The 12,411-nt window shown below is 40.8% G+C and overlaps 1 protein-coding gene and 1 non-coding gene across 2 annotated transcripts in view; one reads left to right on the top strand and one right to left on the bottom strand.

Annotated features, from left to right (window-relative positions):
• cps1 (carbamoyl-phosphate synthase 1, mitochondrial) overlaps window positions 1–11,871 on the top strand; it is a 61,014-nt gene extending 49,143 nt beyond the window's left edge. Inside the window, exons 33-38 of the mRNA XM_075479849.1 lie at window positions 6,447–6,521; window positions 6,683–6,781; window positions 9,142–9,201; window positions 9,366–9,478; window positions 11,520–11,649; window positions 11,758–11,871. Coding sequence (XP_075335964.1) covers window positions 6,447–6,521; window positions 6,683–6,781; window positions 9,142–9,201; window positions 9,366–9,478; window positions 11,520–11,649; window positions 11,758–11,871 — 591 coding nt within the window. The remainder of the gene's footprint in view (window positions 1–6,446; window positions 6,522–6,682; window positions 6,782–9,141; window positions 9,202–9,365; window positions 9,479–11,519; window positions 11,650–11,757) is intronic.
• Window positions 1,396–1,468, bottom strand: trnat-ggu (transfer RNA threonine (anticodon GGU)). Its single transcript has one exon. It is a non-coding gene; the product is annotated as a tRNA-Thr (tRNA).
• Window positions 11,872–12,411: the final 540 nt, after the last annotated feature.

Here is a 12,411-nt window from a genome sequence, read left to right as displayed (position 1 = left end):
GCACAGCACAGCGCAGAACCGGGTACAGCAGAGCAGGGCACGGGAGAACAGAGCAGAGCCGGCTACAGCAGGGCACTGCAGAGCACAGCGGAACAGGGCACCGCAGGGTACAGCAGGGCACTGCAGAGCAGAGCTGGGCACACAGCACAGAACCGGGCACAGCAGAGCACGGGAGAACAGAGCAGAGCCGGGCACAGCAGAGCAGAGCCGGACAGAGCAGGGTACAGCAGAGCACAGCAGGGCAGAGCAGAGCAGGGCTCAGCAGAGCAGAGCACACAGCGCAGAGCCGGGCACAGCAGAGCAGAGCCGGACAGAGCAGGGTACAGCAGAGCACAGCAGGGCAGAGCAGAGCAGGGCTCAGCAGAGCAGAGCACACAGCGCAGAACCGGGCACAGCAGGGCACTGCAGAGCACAGCCGAGCAGGGCACAGCAGAGCAGAGCAGGGTACAGCAAAGCACGGGAGAGCACAGCAGAGCAGAGCAGAGCAGGGCAGAGCAGGGTACAGCAGAGCAGGGCAGGTATGTGAGCGCAGTCTCTCGCTGTGATGACTACTGCTGTGGTTATGTCCAGCTGTAACAGTTTATGCTGCTCCAGAACACGGCATCTGTAATGCTGCATTGCAGCAGCCGTCGCTTTGCATCGAGCTGTTGCATGTCATGAACACTAAAACAAATGTGCTGCCGCCATAATCCTAACAACGCCAACAGCGGCCCCAGTGACAGCCATTTCATCTCAAGGCTGCACTCACAATCGCAGCTAGCTGTTCGAGGAGCTCCTCTATACATTTGAATGCAGTGGAGTAGCTGTGTACATGTTGCCACGCTGAAGGACTCTTTATGTGGTCTGCAACATATCCGCATACCAAACGTATTGTGTCACAGCACAGCCCTGACTTCCCTTGTGGGAAATGCAATGTGAAGACCGTTTGAGGTAATAAGACATTTCCTCCAATTGTAAAGTTCTGCCTTCCAGACAGCAAGAGAAAATACGCCTGCATTTCTCACTTGATACGCACACAACTGTTTTCACATCAGAGTCAACATCATAGTCAGTTCCATCGTTATCGATATTCCGGTCTTTTCTCTTCCTGGTCTGATTTAGTCAATATCATTACAAGTTAATATCTATCATAGTTGAGCTGCAACACTTATGAAACATGGTGTCACCAACATCTTTCCATGCTGATCATATGTTAACGCCTTACCCAACAGTTTGGTCATTTCTTGGCTGGCTTTGGGCTGCAACATCATTTCGTTAGACTAAGAAATAAATGGTCCTTGTTAGCAAGACATCATTTTTTGTGATCATTCAAAAAGGCACCACTGCGGATGCTGTGATGGTGGTAACAGAGCTGAACTTTGACTTAAGTGCAAACATCTGTTGATTATACTGCTACGCCCAACGTAGGGCTCGAAACCACGACCCTGAGATTACCAGTCTCGTGCTCTACCGACTGAGCTAGCCGGGCTGTTACCTGTACGGTGATCAGCTGGGGGAGCGGAGGGGGCCGGCTTAACGGAATGGAGGGACAGAGGGCGCTACTGTGGCCGACGGCCTAGCATGAGGAAGCAAACAGGGAGACCAGGTGAGGCATGTTAAAACAACAGAGACAGAGTCCCGCATCTTACCCTGTGATGAGCCGGGGCGAGCTTCGGCGAGGGAAAACGCACCCTGGAGAAGTTGAGAAGCCTGTTGATTCGGCTGCACCGAAGAAGTCGGAGAGGGGCTGTGCGGATAGCTGCTGCGGCGGGCAGGAGGTGTGTGGAGAGAGCTGCGATGGATTGTTGCAATATATCCATGGAGGAGATGAGAGCTGCCGTGAGCTGCTGGGCGTCCAGGGGAGGCAGAGCTGAAGACAGATCGGTAAGCGAGGAGGGGGGCAGAAGGGCAGAAGTCGAAGCCAGCGGAGAACCAACCGGGGCGGAATAATCCGAGCGGCTCGCGGCTGAGGTGGGCCCCGCAGCTGGAGCGGAGGAACCGCAGGGCAGGGACGGCCTCGGCTTCGCTTAGCCGGAGGCGGGGGTCGCTTCTTGGACCTTACCAGCTGTGGGTGGGGAAGGAGTGGATGAATCGCCGGTTTGGAGAAGCTCTGCCAAAGAAGCGAGCTGATCGGAGCCGAGGCCATCGGCTGGGCGGATGCTCTTGGACCGGAGAACAGATGCTGAAGAGCCGGCAGCAGAGAGAGGAGCGAGCCGGGCGCTCCGACGAAAGGGAGCGGGTAAAGCAGGTTTGGAAATGCCAGAATGACTGCTCGGAGGCCTCTGAGCGGCGTCAGAATCCGAGTCAGACATGATAATCCTGTGGGGTTGACCAACAAGCGAGAGCTAATGCATGCAGCTTGCCGATGAACCGGTAAAGCCCCATGCAGGAGCGCCTTATATGTGGATCTGAATGGTTGATGAGCGATTGCCAACACCTGGAAGTTGATGAGCGATTGCCAACACCTGGTGAGTCTGCCATGTTGAATTTGCGGCTAGCCTTCATTTCTGGCTGCCAATTTAACTTCACAGAACAAACAGTTAAGCCTGGTTTATAGTCGGTAACGTAAGACGCAACGCAAGCCCTTGCGCGGTTGCAAGCCCCCCCTTGCGTGCTTGCGTGTGTCACCTCAATTTTCTAAACTTCACGCAAGACGCAAGACGCAAGACGCGAGCAGAGCTATAGAGAATGGCAAGCCTAAAGTGCCATATTGCGCATCTAAGTATCACGTTAAGATTGAAATTCACCCGCTATAGAGTAGCCACTCTGGACGCGAGCACAAGCCACTATCTACATCGCATCCGGCGGCGTGTTCATCTTCCGATTTCATCCCCTAATAAAAGACCGCTGTTTTCAAAGGCCAAGGTAGAAAGCGAAGAAGAAGAAGCATGAATCCCATCGACATAATATATATAATATATTATGTCTATGATGAATCCACTCGAAGAGAGACTTGCCGAAGAGGTCCTGGCGGTGAATTTCCTTTCATCGTAGTAGGCTTGTCATTGAAAAAACCCGCTGCTCCACCTACTGTCCTGGCGGTGAATCGCCACGCAGCACACGCAAGCGCCGGCAAAGCTAAATGAAGCATAAACGTCTCGAGCCATTAACACAAGCACAAGACGCAAGCGCAAGGGCAGTTAAAAGAAGTATAACTCAGCCTTTACTGATTTACCACAATACATGAAAGTACTCAACCATAGAATGTTCCAAAAAGGTTGATTCGGTCCCCTTAAAGTATACTTTTCATCACCATCAGAAAACAAAACTGAGGGCAGACACAGTAAATGCTTACCAGAACATGTGCTCTGTAGGTCTGCAAAACTCAGGAAGTCACTGAATGCAAATGATCTGCATCCAGGTTATAATCCCAGTATTTATGCTAATCGTTTTTACAAAAATGAAAGAACTACATCTGAATAGCTCTAAATTCTAAACCCTTAATACAGCATCTTTGTTAAACCCATTGAACTAAAGCTAAAAGTCTATGATATGTGTCTCATCTTGATTTCAGTTCATTGTGGTGATGCACAGAAGTAAAAGCACAAACACTTGAAGAATCGTTATCCATTAAGACATTAATGGATAATAGCTATTAAAATTCATATTAAAAAAAAATCAGCTAATGCTCTTCTATCAATGTTGAGCACAGAACTATGTTTGAAAGACTGCCCACAGAGTGAATTGTTAGAAAACTGGAAACGTTTATTTTCTTCCTGTCAAATGTAAAAAAAATACGTCACTTGCAACATCATTTGAAAAAAAAGTCCAAGTAGAAATGTCACTTGAGCGGTAAATATTAAAATGGTAATACAGATGTCCCTTCTGCCTTGAACAAGTCCTGTTTACATTGAATAACAGTGTTATGTGAATGTTTCTTTCTGTATTCATTTCCTTCTCTATTGGAGCGCATCTGGTGTCCCGTGATAACATTGTTCATGCTGTGAAGCATCACAGTTGTGCTCAGGAGTAGGTGGTCAGTGTAGAATAAAGAAATGAGGAAGTACTGTTTATATGTGGTAGGGTGTCATGGTTACACAAAGTTAACAAACTGCAATGGGAGGACAAACTGTTAGAATTGTGATGTAACTTTTTCAGGGGTTGGTATAGTTTCTTAATTGTTACATCGCTGCAGGTGTTCGTGCTTCCATTTTGAACTACTTCCCTGTCTTTCCTTGTCATTTGCCCCTTCATGATCGAGAAAATATCCTTCAAATTTGGTTCTATAGCTAGTTTAGAGGGTAAATTTTGTTATTTAGGGTGGCGCACATATAGATGGTTGCGTATGTCTTTCTCTTACTCATTTATACTTGTATCTGCTTTTATCTCTTTCATTAAAAGTTACTTTCAATGTTATCCCCACTGTACATGCTCCTCTCCATTTAATTTTCTTTCTTGGTTACACTGTCATTTTATCTATGCACTTTTCCTCGTCTGTCTCTGACTCTTTGAACAAAGGCGTGATAAGCCATTCTGCTCCCTGTGTGCATTCCATTTTCATCGTCCCGTCTCACATTAGTATGCTTTAACATGACGTTCACTGATTAGATAGACTGTTTCAAGGATGTGTGTGTCTGCGTGTGTGTGTGTGTGTGTGTGTGTATATATATATAAACGGATACTTAAACCATACAATGCCACACTAACTCTTACTCTCCTCAAGGTAATGGGGGCTGTCTGCTTTTTGAATGGATTAATAAGAATGGCTTCCCAAATGGCACGCCACCATTCTTAATTTTCCAATAATACCACAACGAGAGGATTCTGTCTTCTGGCCATGTTCATCTTTAAATTTCCACAATTTTATCATCTCCTTTTCTTCCCCTTGTGTCTTATTCCTCCCCGTCTCTTTCCCTTTCTTCTCCACTTAATTGTTTCCCCATTTTATTGTCTTTATATCCACTCTCACCACTTGCTGTGTCTTAATCATTGTCCAACTAATTTTTTTTATTTCTCACTGCCTTCACCTTTCGATCTCTCCTCTCTTTACTGTTTTATTTTGTGTTATTTTTTTCGTTCTCCATTTTTTTTTTTGTCTATTTGCTCCATTTTCTCTTTTGGCTCCCCCACGACATTGCTCTATCACTCAAACCTCCTACCTTTGTTTCCCCTTCTTCTTATTGTGGGAACAGCATGCCAAACAAGCTACTGAGGGAGCTGGTGGTCCGCTGTATGACAAACCATACATTTTTTTTAACTGATTTTGTCTTAAATTGTGCCTGAACCCACAGTTGCAGCTATAATCTCTTCAGCTCTGTGACATGTTACATGTCCCCTTTGGTTGGGCTGCACCAACGGAGATGGTTTAACTTTATATTATGTTTCACAAAACTTTACAACTACCTTGAACGAAAGAAAACTTTCTGTAATCCTTAGTTTAGTTTAACTCTATGCCCGGATTTCTTCAAATCCTTGCATTAACATTTTAATTTGGAATGTGTCGCACAGTCAACCTTAAACTTTCCCCTTAATGAAGCTGAATTTGTTTTTAGATAATCTATTATGTTGACGTCTTCCATTGCATACATATATATTAGTAATTTATCATTCTTTGTTTATTATCTGCTTAAGCATCCCCAAATTGATTAGACTTTATATTGAGATTTTAGCCAGGTAACAGAGCTTGGCTCAAATATAAAACTTGATTAGGTTATTAGCTATGCTAACTAATTCATAAAATGAGTTACCATGGGTCTGTCTGTTCTTTGCCCATCTCGACAGTCATTTATCTGCTCTAGCTCCAACTCGGATGATGACTGTTTGGGACTTATGTAAATGCAGAGTCTTCCTTTGTTCTGTGGATTTCGACTAAGGTATTTGCACCAGGGTTAGTTCATGCCTTTTTACAGCCAAAATCATCCAAGGTGCCCGTTTTCTCACCAATAGATCAACATATTATTTTCTTTCTAGGTTCTGAGCACACAGGGATATCACAGTTTGAACACTGCAGATGCTACCAGGTCAGATTAGCTGCACAACCACAAGAACTAGTTTAATTCATTAATCAAGGAATCCAGATCTTTCTGTCTGTCAACTTGTCTCCACCCGTCTCAATAACAGTTCATTGATATTATTCAAAACTTGACTTGTGCTGTGCTGCAGACCCGAGTTGAGTTGCTCAAATAAGGGTTGATCTCATTATCTTTGTGTTTCTGGTTCTACATTTGAAGAAACTGAATGTTTCAAAGAAAACACTTCTTTGTTCTTATTTTGAGCTTTGAGATCAAACGTATGGTTGCAGAGATAATCAAACAATAAGCAGACACCCATACAAGCAGAGATTCCTCAGTTTAAGTGGGATCAAGCTATAATGCCTCCATTGCTAAATTTAAATTCATTTTTAAACAGTAACAGAGGAGTGCCTTTCTAGAGCATTTTTCAAAAGAAGTAATTAACTTTCAATATCAGCTCCCGTGCAGTGGCATTCTTTTTTCTTATCAAAATGAATCACTGTCTTCTTTTATCAGGCGCCAATGTTCTCCTGGCCGCGACTGAGGGATGCAGATCCTGTGCTTCGCTGTGAGATGGCTTCCACTGGAGAAGTAAGCCAATAACAAATTTATAACCCGATTCAACTTTTACTCTTCTTAAGAAAATAAAAAATGATGAATAAATAAAATACATACTGAATTAATTCTTGATTATCACTACTAATTTCAAGAATTGATATTTCACACGGTTTGTCACATGTGTTTACTTGCAGGTAGCTTGTTTTGGACCAAACATTTACTCAGCCTTCCTGAAGGCTATGCTCTCCACAGGCTTTAAGCTGCCACAGAAGGGCATTTTGATTGGGATTCAGGTAAGACTACAGCCATCTGGAGGTCCACTCCCCTCCTGTTCCTTTTTCCTTTTGGTGAATCCTGCCCACAAGACATCATGCGCAAGGTGCATATTGAACAGGTGGTCCAAATCTTTCAGGCTATCGGCTCCTTACAGTGCCAGTCTGGCGCCTCCTCAAATTTCACACAGAACGACAATTCTCATGTGACTTAAAACTATGACTGGCTCTGAAGCGACAATGTCTGATCAACCTGGCAAGGTTGAAATACAGTTTGCAGAACTGATGACACTTCTGACATGAATGGATTTTGATATTGTTACACCATTGAATTAAGAAATGACATTTATTTATTTTTCTTTTACATTTCCAACCAGTTGGTTCATCAAAAAGTCTTGAATCTGGATGAACTTGTTCCATCATTTCCATCCCTCACTCAAAAAGAACAGAAACACTTACAGAGACTCTGACAAGAGTGACTTTCTGCTCTTATAAGCAAGAGTTTTAGGGGGATTACAACAGTTCATAAAGATTTTTTTACACATTTTAGTACACATTTGTACTGTGTGGGTTGAGTCTTACAGTTCTCATCAAACAGTTGTTCTCAGTGCAAAAGCCCTTTCTACATATTCATTGGCTGTGTGTTAAAAATGCCAACTATGTTTGGAACCTAATGCTACTCAGTGTTTAGATGGTAGGCCACATAATACACAGAGATACAAAACCTTATTAACATGCTTTTGGTGAGTTAGCAATAATTAAAGTAAGCACGATGTTTGAAACTTACTAAAAGTTTGTCCTGATAAAGAAGAAGGGCTCAACAAGAAGAGTACCTTGCCTTCAGTTTTTGTTTCATGTCATTCCCCATGTGCCTCTCCTCGGTCTCCATCATGTGTCTTCTTTTAACATGTTAGGAAAAAAATATATATATATATCTATATAATTTACCCCAAATGGAAAATCTTTATAATACAGTCACAGTTGCTATTACATACAGTAAGAGGAAACTGAAAAAAATATTTTCTAAAATCATGAATGATAAAATTGTACAGAAAAATGGAAGTAATGTAAAACTTGCCAACAATACTGTTCATGTCAGAGTGGTAACGGGATCGATTTCAAAGCTCATGCGTGTGAAGTAAAAGCCTATTCTTGACTGAACCTCGCTTCAAATCTAAGAGAGCCTTGGAGATTGTTTTTCACATGTGCTCTACATGAAAATGTACCACTTCGGTGGCCATGAATAAGTCACCTAAGTGCAGTTGAACAAAGCTACTAGCATCACATCCACGAAGGCTGGCATCTGAATAATCAGTGGTCTTATAGTTTGACACAATAAACAGGGGCTCACGGTTTGGTGAATAACAATCTTTGTAAATTTACGACTAAAAACAGTCACTTTCACAGATTGCATTATATCTCCTCAAGTCAAAGATATTAGTTTAGTGCAGTGCACAGAAATACATCTGCAAAGAAGCTACAATTGATTTCTTAGGCATGTTGCACTCCTATAGGATAAACCTGTTTTTATCAGGATCAGTGGCATCAACAGACTGAATTAATACAGACACGAACACCATCTAAAAACAACTAAATGGAAGATTTAAGAAAAAAAAGAAAGAAAAAAAGCCACTGACACATAATCTTATCTGTAATATAAACAGCTAAAGTCCATTGGACTTGAACGCACTTACATTCCCCAAAAACTCTATTGGGCACAAAATCCAGTTTAATTATTCAAACTCGGTTAATCTTGGCCTTGTTTGTATTATACACGATGTGATGAAACAAATGCAGAGGTGTGATTGCTTCTTGCTATTGAAAAGACATAAAATAAGCAATTGGCAACTAGAGCCCAGTACATTCCTATTGATTAGATTGAGCAAAAACTGCAATCTCTAGCTTTGTTTTGCAATTCCCGTCTCTGCATTTTGTCATAGAATACATATCATGACATTTAGTTGTTTCATCAATGATGATGTATCATAAAGTAAAATGAGCGAAAAGGTCAGATTTTCCTGACTCCTCCAAGCACTTGGACTTTGTCCTACAAGCTTCAACAGATGAGATCATGATGTTGTCAAGTTTGAAATGCCATTTAATTCCTTACATCTTTTTAACATTTGCTTTTATTTACAATATATAGCCATGGAGCAAATCCACAATATCATTCAATACACAATGTGCACTTCAAATTGAAAGAGGGGACGATGCTATAAAGTTAGTTAGGGATGTGATGTGACATTACAGAGTCAATGTTGTCACCTGCAAATTCTGTAAAACCTTACAGACGAGCCAAGAAACAATGTAAGAAAGTATCATTCTGTTCGTTTTTTTTTCGACAAAGTTCTCATATGATTTGACTTTTCCCTTTCCTCCAGCAATCTTTCAGACCCAATTTCCTAGCTACAGCACACCAACTGAAAGAAGAAGGCTTCAAGGTGAGTGCTGAAATTTTGTGTGTTTCAAACACTGCAGGCCAGACTTTGTAGTAAACATACTTCTTTAATGGTTTTGAACCGTAGTTCATTAAAAGATTCAAAGGCTCACTTAATCTTTTTGGACATTCTCTATGTGTTGTCATGTTGCCTTTTTTGCCATCTAGCTCTATGCGACTGAGGCCACCTCTGCCTGGTTGAGTGCCAATGATGTACCTGCCATTCCAGTAGCCTGGCCCACTGGTAAGGATGGAGACACCACCTTGCCCGGTATTAAAAGGTAGGTGAAAGTTTGGATGTGATTTAATAGATTCAAAATTTTGATACCTAATTAGCAGAGGATAAGACCTAAAGCCATACCCCTCTCATTATCTCTGAGATATCGACATGATCAAAGAAGATTTAGCAGACTCAAGTCAGGAGTCATTTCACTGACCAGAAAAATGCTTCAATAGGGAGAATAAGAAAATTCTTGTGTCAGCGTAATAAAAAGTTACATTTGGGGTAATCAAAAAAGCCAATTCACACAAAAAAGCAAAAGTATGACCAGTCATTTTCTTTGCTATATATAAAAATCTAATTTGGGGATTATGTCATTGATCAGTTTTGCTTAAGCCATGTCCAGATCACTGTTAACTCGTGGATGGTAACAATGCACTAGAGACACACATTTCATTCAGGAAACTTTAGTCAAAAGGATCATTAATACTATTTGCATTAACAGTCATAGTTTATGGAAATTTATGAGTGACAATAGGGCTCTGCATTTTGACGAGGACACAAGCATCTGAAACATTAGAAGGAAATACAAGGTACACAGAGGCTGTGCACGCTGATGATATATATTCACTATTTTGTCACATGGAAAATGATTGTTTTCTGCTGCATTAAGTATTAAAATATTGTATACTACTTTAAATGCAGAAACCATTATTTGTGTTTGTTCTTGTCAATGTGCAGCCTAGTGTTAAACAATTTTCAAATTAAACCATTAAAAATGTTCAGAGGCTGATATAACAACTCCCATATACATATCATTCATATGTAAATGGGGTTCAGATGATGTCACAAGCATGGAGCGTGCAGTATTAGAGGTATGATGAGGTATGAAGTTCCAAATTATGGCTGCCATTTTTCTTGATCACATTCCTTGTAGAATGAAGACATCAAACATTAGCCTTTGATGTTGATTAGCAACTGGTGCACCCACAAGCAGCCAAAGGCCCACCGAGGACCGCTGTGACAGCATTCGTGCATACTTTTAGTCATCATGTTTGGAGTAGACTGGATGAACAAACCACAATTGTCAAAAAGTCTTCCTATGAAGATGAGATAAAGCCTATCTTTAACCTACAATTTGAGTCACGAGATTTAATAGTCTAAAGGTTTGCTAACTTATAGCTTCAATTAGCATTGATGTCATCAGCGTTTTTGGGTTTCATGTTTTTTCATCCTTTACAGGAAGTATTTGAATTCTTCATGCTCGCTTTATGGACTATGAATATAAACAAAGCAATGATTTGTATTGGTCTTTTTTTTTTTTTTTTTTTTTTAATCAGTGCAGTACCCATAAAGTTGAAATATCAAACTTTCAAAATGCATTTTTTAATTGACCTTCCCCACAGTCAATCAAATACAGCACCAACTGCAGATCAAAGGCTGTAATTTCTAGGTAATCTCAGTGCTTAAAAGGTATTTAGAAGCATCTGTTGAAGTTGTTCTTGCTTGCATGACTGAAAAGCCTATAAAAAGTTTGTGTGTCTCAAATAAAATTAACTGACTTGTGCAGAGTGATCAACTGCCAACCAGAGTTACTAAGTGCATTCATGAAACAAAATGTCACATATCATAGCAGGGTCAGCCCCATGCCTTCTCCTAGCTAAATAGTTTATTTAGTTTTGTTGCCCTTTGTTCTAACAAAGTGTTTTTCCTCAAATGTCTTTGGTTTGCTACATTAGAGTTGTAGTACAAAATTAAAATAGTTTCAAGCCATTTATTTATTAATTTTCTGCATTTTCACCGATTGATTTCATATCTGTGATTATGTGCTAAGTGGGTAATGTACAGTCAGCTTGTTTAAGCTTGTTTGCCCGGAAGCTGGTGCCAACAATGTAATCTAAGGGGGTTCAGTAAGAGCTATTGGGACTGGAGACGACTAAAAGCTGCAGAGAGCCAAATACATAGATTTTGGTTTGCAATGGGATCAGTAGCATGAAAAATTCCTTCACAAACACTTAGACACAAAATACTACAAATCCTGATACAAGTTTGAATTCATTCCATGATGTTATCTCTGACACTGTTTTGTTATGTGTTAATAGATTAATTAGTGAGGGCCATATTGACCTGGTGGTCAACTTACCCAATAACAACACACGACACCTTAAAGACAACTTCGTCATCCGCAGAATGGCTATTGATCACGGTGTTCCCCTCATCACCAATTACCAGGTCAGTTCACTGGGCAATTCCTCTCAAGAAAGATGATTACATTTTCAAGTGTCACCTGATGGAATTGTACTTTTATATATATGTTACATTTTGTTCCACATTTTTCAGGTGGTGAAGCTGTTTGCTGAAGCTATCCGATGCGCAGGTAAACTTGACGCCACCAGCCTCTTCCACTACCGACAGAAAGAAAACAAACCAAGAGGCGCCAGTCATCAGGGCTGATTCCAATTGTAAAACAAGCAGGACTTCCTAATGTCAAAATACAATAATTCCAAAGATCATGAATGAAATATGGTACCAATCTAATTAGGCACTTAAAATGCTGTAACATTTAATTACATTCTGCTCAATCAATTAACTACTGATGCTTTACTGAATACTTGTAATCTTTTCAGTCTTTTTGTTGTTGATGCATCCTCCAACAGGACACTTGTATAAATGTTATTCAGACAAAGCACTGACAGTAACTGAAGTCTATACCTGTGAATGTATAAGTGAAGTTAAAAATGTATTGTGAACTGGTTGTTAGGCAGATGTTTTTCCCAAAATGTCAAAGATCAAATGTTCCTTTTTGTGAAATATCCTGAATAACTTAAAAAGTCAAATGTTATGGTTGATTATGAAAAAAAATCAGCTAAAAGGATATTTCATGACATGGCAATCCTAAAGTTATTCTTTATAATGGTAAATCAGCAAACTATAAACAATTTGACAATTCTTTACGGATTTAAAAAAATAAAAAAAAAAAAGTCTTAAGCCAGA

Source organism: Odontesthes bonariensis, chromosome 12, assembly GCF_027942865.1.
Source record: "Odontesthes bonariensis isolate fOdoBon6 chromosome 12, fOdoBon6.hap1, whole genome shotgun sequence".
Taxonomy (NCBI): domain Eukaryota; kingdom Metazoa; phylum Chordata; class Actinopteri; order Atheriniformes; family Atherinopsidae; genus Odontesthes; species Odontesthes bonariensis.
The sequence above is the reverse complement of the archived record's forward strand: the minus strand, read 5'-3'. Positions and strand labels throughout refer to the sequence as shown.